Source organism: Hakea prostrata, chromosome 10, assembly GCF_041222555.1.
Source record: "Hakea prostrata isolate BN-2017 chromosome 10, UWA_Hpros_2, whole genome shotgun sequence".
Classification (NCBI taxonomy): domain Eukaryota; kingdom Viridiplantae; phylum Streptophyta; class Magnoliopsida; order Proteales; family Proteaceae; genus Hakea; species Hakea prostrata.
The window spans coordinates 48,777,263-48,784,504 of NC_142609.1; the positions used below are offsets into that span (position 1 = coordinate 48,777,263).

Sequence of the window (7,242 nt, forward strand, 5' to 3'; positions counted from 1 at the left end):
AACTAGATCTCAAACATGCTATTTATTTTCAAGTGAATGTTAGTTATTTTATATTTGGTTAAGATCAATGATACAATACATTCATGAAGCATGCAATCTTCTACTAGAAGAAGGAATTTAAACAATATTATATGAAGATTATGCTGCATGCAAAGCTCAATTGAAGGGATGATACATCAAAGAAGATAGAACGAAGCATATTTCACCGAAATTTTCTTCACTCTTGATTTTCAATGAAATGGTGAAATATATGTTCATTGAATTCGCTCAAGTGATAACTTGACAGTTTATTTATTGAGGCGTTGCCTACTTCAAATGTTGAGAAGTTGGTATATGATAATGGAATGTACGTATTCAAAGATACTCAATGATGTTATCATCGGGGAGTAAAATACGTGCTGCATCTTTTTCCCTTAACCAAGGTTTTGTCCCAGGGGTTTTCCGGTAAGGTTTTTAATGAGGCAGCTACTAATACGTATTATTTAGATATGTATACTCTTTTTCCTTCACTAAGATTTTTTTCCCACAGGGTTTTTCTTAGTAAGGTTTTAACGAGGTACATTATCTATTGATGGACATCCAAGGGGGAGTGTTATAAATAATATTTATTATGGATGTCCATTACCCCAAAGAGATTGTACTTCCAATTGAAGATCTCAATTACCTCAGGATGCAATATTGGTGAAGATCACAACCATCTCATTACACAATATTGGCAGTCAATATTTCCATTCTATGCACCTTCTATCTTGGCGGCAATCTATCTTTCATATCAAGAATATCTTTATTGTGCAAGAATCATATATTGTATTTTCATATCAGAGTAGATGTTCCTTCTACTATAAATATGTAATGCACTCAACTGAATGAATCAGTTCTGATTGAACTCATCTTGTCTTTCTTCTTTGTATCTAATATATTTTCTTTATTTAAAAACCCAAGGGGGGGGAAAGGGGGGGGGGGGGGGGGGGGGGGGGGGGGGGGGGGGGGGGGGGGGGGGGAAAGAAGGGGGGGGGGGGGGGGGGGGGGGGGGGGGGGGGGGGGGGGGGGGGGGGGGGGCGGGGGGGGGGCGGGGGGGGGGGGGGGGGGAGGAGCAGGGCAACAGAAAAAAAACAACAAAAAAAAAAAAGAAAGGAGAGAGGGGGGGGGGATCGGAATCTTTCCATCTAGAAGAATTCAAAAAAAATTCGAAAAACACTGGAAACAGAGTTTTAGTCCATTTGTGACAATTGTTCTTCTTCTTCAATCAATTTGAATTTATTATTTACTAGCATCACCTTTGGACCTGCTCTAGCAAATTGCCTCTTCATGTGCACTACTTCACAGTGTCTTGCTTGCTTAAACAGATGATCTCTCCTATTCTCCTATTTGTATGTATACATATAGAGTAGAGATGAAGCACAGCAAAAGATGGAGAGATCAATGATGTTCATTCATGGACCACCCAGAAAAAATATAGCCTTGTGACATTGATGGCAATTTAAAAAAAGACAGGATTTTGCATCAACTTAATTTGTTAAATTCTAATTGTCATTGCAGGCTATCAAGAGAAAGAAATTGTACATGTTAGACTCTCATGATTTACTAATAACTTATGTGAAGAAAGTAAGAGAAATTGAAGGCATGACATTCTTATGGGTCTCGTCCGGCCATTGTCCTTTCTCACCCCTGATAGCACACTAAAACCCCTTGCTAGTGAGCTCTCTTGGCCACCCATAGATGACATTGCCAGGGAGATGATCCACACTCCAAATGGAGCCTTGATACTAATCAAGTTCCCAAGACTAAAGGCTAATCAGTATCAAATCTCTTTTGTTAACAGGGGAATGGCAGTGGAGGATCAAACAGCTGTATGTTAGCCACTATTACCCAGAACCAAGCCTAGTTGAATCCGATCAAGAGTTGCAGGTATGGTGGACTGAGGTCAGAGCCCAGAGCCCAAAGCCATGGAGACAAGAAAGATGAACAATGTGGCCTATCCTCAAAACACATGAAGATCTCATTGAGACATTGACAATCATTATCTGGGTTGCCTCTTGCCATCATTTTGCTACAAACTTTGGTCAGTATGCCTATGGTGGTTACTTTTCAAACCGAGCACAATTGGAATAATCAAAATCCTTTCTATAACCCATCAATCTTCTTTGGATTATCAGTCACTTTATGCATGGGCTGCAATCAGCAATTACAATCTACTATAGCAGAATATTCTATCCACTCAAAGTACAAACAAATTTTACAGAATATGTAGTCTAAGGATAGAAACAAAGATTACAGAATATTTAGTCCAATATTCTGTTTTATTAAGCAAGAAAAAAAAAAGGAAACTACAGAAAATAGAAACTGTAGCACCAAAATAGAAACAAAAGATTGGATCTCCAATCCAATACAACCTGTATCCATAACATGGACGATTATTAGTTGAAAACATTGATATTCAATCCTAAATGGAGATACTATTAGCAATTCCCATCCCTGTCAATCCAGGGATAGAGAATGGTTTTAGTAGTTGATACGGGACAATGCCAGCTCCAGTTCTATTCTTCAGTTTCATATCTGTGTTTCTGGCATCAATAATTGCTTCAATCTCCTTCATTCTTTCATTGAACTTCTCAAATGCAGCCCTGCTAACTGGATTCTCAGCCCATGATGCTTCTATCTTTCCTCCAAGATACTCTTCATCAATTGAGTGTATTGATAATACATCAAAGAGAGACATCATAGTAGTAGCCTGAATCTGTGAAGGGAAGGACTGCAAGAGTGCTGATTCAGGGTTCTCCATAAATTTCTTGAAGTCTTCTCCTGAAGGGTCCTCAGCGGGCATGTTGGTCCTAGCAATTGAGGGTCGGTTTGGAAAGTAACCACCATATGCATACTGACCAAAGTTTACTGCAGAATGGTGGCAGGAAGCAACCCATATAATCGTTGTCAAGGTTTCAATGAGATTTTCTTGTGATTTGAGGACGGGCCACCATGGTTCATCCTTCTTGTCTCCATGACCTTGGGTTCTGATCTCAGTCCACCATGCCTGTAGCTCTTGATCGGACTCAACTAGGCTAGCTTCTGGGTAATAGTGGTTGACATACTCACTGACCCATTGCTTTATGGCCGTCCATATGAGGAGACCATCATTTGCAAACGGGTAATCCTCAATGCTCAGCTTCACGCCATGCTCAGCTGTTGGATCCTCCATTGCCATTCCCCTGTTAGCAATATAAATTTCACACTGTTTGATACTTTTTCCCTGTGAACATGTCTAGAGTGTTCCATTTGTAATTGCTTTAAACAATTTCATACTTTTTATGTCATCTGTGACCAACCATATTGTCTGAGAATGATTTGAAGCTATGCACTAACTAATTGAAGATTATTTTTCAAGTTAGAGCTCTAAATCTGTGGTTTGGAATCTATGCATTACCTTCTGATGAGGTCTGCTGGTAGACTCTCCTTGTCAAGTCGCCAGAATTTGTCATAGGCAACAGAACTAAGCTCCATTGAATACTTGCGTGGTGAAAAGGAACTCTCAATTATCCCATTTGCATTGATGAGGGCCAGCCGAGCAATGGAATTGATCTTCAATGTATACCGAAAATGAGGAAGCAATAATCTGCAGATTGGATGCATTGCGCTGAGTTGCCTATTAGCAGCAACTATGTATGGCTCTGTACAACAATGAGTCCTCAGCCTACATAAAGAACAGGGCAACATCAAAGTTTGCTAGATTAATTTTTGTTAGTTGACTAAGCATTGAAGATCTTACCAATGGTTGACAAGTTCATGGTAACCTGAATCATGAGCACACACATGAGCTTTGGCTAGTCCCCATAACCAACTATTGGTAGCATCACTGCTAGGCAAGAACACTTGCTTCCATTGTGGCTTGTCGTCTATGGGTGGTCGAGTGAGTTCAATAGCAAGGGGTTTTAGTGTGCCATCAGGGGTGAGGAAGAATAGTGTGCGAGATCCATATAGCGTCGTGTACTCTATTTCTCTTACTTTCTTCACATAAGGTAATAACAAATCATGATAGTCTAACATGAACAATTTCTTTCTCTTCAAAGCCTGCAAACACATAACCATTAAGTGGATCTAAAACCATCTCCTATTCTGAAGCCTAACTTTTGAATGGTTCTTTAAGGAATTTATGCTACCTCATGGATGGTCATTGTATTTCCAATTCCTTGCTCAACCATTTCAGTTGTAATTGCCGACTCTGGTGGACCATAGATCTTAGGATCAAGCTCACTCTTTAATGGCCATTCCTGCAAAATTGGGTATTACTTGTTAAGATCACAAGCTTCAATGTTTAACATATATGTGTACCTTTAGGATCTAGTATGCCATATCTAGGTGATGTCCTTAATGGGTAGTATTCATGTATATATCATACAGTGACTAGCTGAATGCTGTAGGGATTGGCACCAGCAAGTGTTTCACGGGCAAATTCCTGGTCTCTTAACCAAGAAAAGCGATCTCCTGCAAAATAAATGATGTTCATCACAGCACACACACACACACACAGAGACAGGTTTTTAGTTCTTACTATCAATCAGTTCAGGGGTCTTAAAGCGCAGGATTTGATCTCCTTCATGTTTTATAGCCTTGGCGAGTCCAGAAGATAGTTTCTTGAGGAGCCCATGATCTTCAGCTTGGGGTAATTCCATCCCTCGGGTGAAGAGGTCATCAATGGTGGCAAAGGAAGGGAATCCAAGATTCTGGTCTTTGAGAGCAGCTCTGATCTGAGGGAGCAGAGCATCCAATTCAGTACTTATTGTCTCTCCATAGAACGTTAGGGTCTTCACATCAGAGAATTCCTCGTCCCTTGGTACGTATATGTTGAGGCTTCTTTTCTCGGACGATGGATCTGCAACATTCGAAAATTAAAATCATTTACAATGACTCTGCAAGAATGCAGCCATCAATATTCATCAAAAAAGGAGAAGATAAGGGTGGTGATCATCAATATTTCACCTTTCTTGGAAGGATCGCGGCCTGTTCTACAACGCCTTGGATAAGGGTGTGTATCACCCCCTAGGACTGGTCTTGCTAGTTCATCGCTGCTGTCTGGGTCTCCAAGGTCATTATACTTGTCATAGTCATAGATCCTCTCAAATGCTTTTCGTTCTCCCTTCCCATCACCCCGAAGGTTCTCCAGCTCCTTCTCTCTTAGCTTCCTCAGCCCGCTTGGGGTTTGTGATGGTAAGTAGCACTGGAGCCAAACATGAAAGAAAAGTAATGGACAATGCTTATCATACTATGTTCAAGTAATGAACAAGAATACTTTGAAGTAAAATGGACAATGCTTATATATATATCATTGGTCCACAGGGTGCTTTCCATGGAAGCAACTCCCAGGTTTGCCTGTTCAGGTCCTCTATGTTATTCTGAACTATCTATACTCATGTCTCAAACTTGATAAAAAGGTTGAAACTTTTGCTTCAAACACAATCAATTTTAGAAGATCAATTGATTCTACTCCCTTCAAGTTAGGATCCTCTATCCATCAAGGTAGAGGTCTGTGTTCTTTCTCACATCTCTTACCACCTCTGAATTCTTACCCCAAAAAAAATAAAGAAAAGAAAAGAAAAAAAGTAAAGAAAAGAAAAGAAAAAAAAAAGACCCCTAGTAATATATGATGGAAGAATATGAGAAGATCTCAAATCTCAAGCCATCAAGGTAGAGGATCTGGACTCGTTGTATTTGAAGAACTCTGAAACAGATATATATCATGCATGCTTAAGAGTACAAGCAAAGTATGACATGCAGAGAGAGAGAGAGAGAGAAACCTTGTTGGAGAAGAATATCCTCTTTTGTGGGTTATTAGATTTGGAATTGATCCAAGAGTTGCAGGTGATCTCAAGAGGACCAGTGGGAGATCCATGGAGGATAATTGTGCTGATGAAGAGCTCGGTGGGGTGCTCATTCTCCACAAGCACTGCACCCACATCGCCAAAAGTTGCAGGAACCAACAACTTGCTTTCAAACTTTGAATTCCCACCATTTTGGCTCACCCAATGGGCATGTCCTTTTACAGTATCCTTTTCCAATCCTGTATCTTTAACATAGGAATGAAAATAATGAAAATTATTTCTTCTAACAGACCTAAATGAACATAAAATTCAGGCCTAATTGCACTACCATTTGTGTTGAACACAGTAGTACTTGAGAAGTGAATGGATTGTGATGCTCATGCAAACTAGCATTTTGAATTTCAATGCAAATAAAAAACATAAATTTTCTGTTGGGTTTTGTTTTCTTCCATTATAAGCTGAAAAAAAAATCTCTTCATTAGAGATGGTTTCACATTATAAATTTGCTATTGGCTCCTGTAATTTTTTTTTTTGTTTTTTTGGGTAAAACAACAACCACTACTGCAACTTACTTGGATCAAGTTGGGAGCTTGCGAGCTCCAAAAGGAATGTTCTTCCAAGAATATCATCGACACTAATGGGGCTTAATGAAACCTTAGAAGTAACAATGGCAGTGATGGCAATAGATTTATCTCCCGCATTAGCCATCTTCGCTCCAATGTGAAGCTAAGTAAGCTCAAGATTGGGCTCTCCTCTCTTCTCCACCTTTTATATTTATAATGAGCGAAAGAAAGTCTCTCTGTCTGTAACTGTTCTACACACAGAGCCGTGGCTGTCAGTTTGGTAAGATATATAGAGGAAAGATCACAGAAGAAAGCACTGGGAAGAGAGTCAGTAATGCTGGTTGGTTTGCAATGCTTTCACAAGCTTTAAATATGCAAAGCCTAGTAATATAATTTCTCCAATTTTTTTTACATTTTTCAGTCCTTATAGGTGAAGGGAGTTCTTTGAGAACAAGGTATGCATCTAGATCCTCTCCACACAACCTGCTTGTTAGATTGTCTTCAACACTTATATATGGTAACGGGACCCACATTCACAGGGTGTCGGACAGGACAGTGTGGATCACACACTTATGCAAGGGTCGAAAAATAATTTGAACAGGCAAGTTGGATTGGAGAGAATATAGACTTACAAGGTATGGGGTGGAATTCTAATTCTCAATAATATAAGCAAGGGTACATAATTTCACTTTGTTTACTTTAATGTCATTTCTTCTTTGACAACACCAGGATATTAGTTTGAGATTGATTACAACCAATTTTAGCCCAACATAAGAGACTAGAATGCAAGATTGTTTCAGTCATATATTAAATGCGTATGACAGTCAAGTGAAATTTTAGACCGTTGGATCTAAAATTTTGATCAAGAT

The 7,242-nt window shown here is 39.5% G+C and overlaps 1 protein-coding gene across 1 annotated transcript; it reads right to left on the bottom strand.

Annotated features, from left to right (window-relative positions):
* Window positions 1–2,430: 2,430 nt before the first annotated feature.
* On the bottom strand, window positions 2,431–6,693 carry LOC149003665 (linoleate 13S-lipoxygenase 2-1, chloroplastic-like). The gene is made up of 9 exons (XM_089136872.1): window positions 6,383–6,693; window positions 5,787–6,055; window positions 4,972–5,209; window positions 4,544–4,864; window positions 4,391–4,476; window positions 4,152–4,262; window positions 3,761–4,062; window positions 3,419–3,685; window positions 2,431–3,203 (listed from the first exon to the last, which is right to left on the bottom strand). The coding sequence occupies exons 1-9, from the start codon at window positions 6,516–6,518 to the stop codon at window positions 2,444–2,446; spliced, it is 2,490 nt and encodes an 829-aa protein (XP_088992998.1). The 5' UTR covers window positions 6,519–6,693; the 3' UTR covers window positions 2,431–2,443.
* Between the last annotated feature and the right edge of the window lie 549 nt (window positions 6,694–7,242).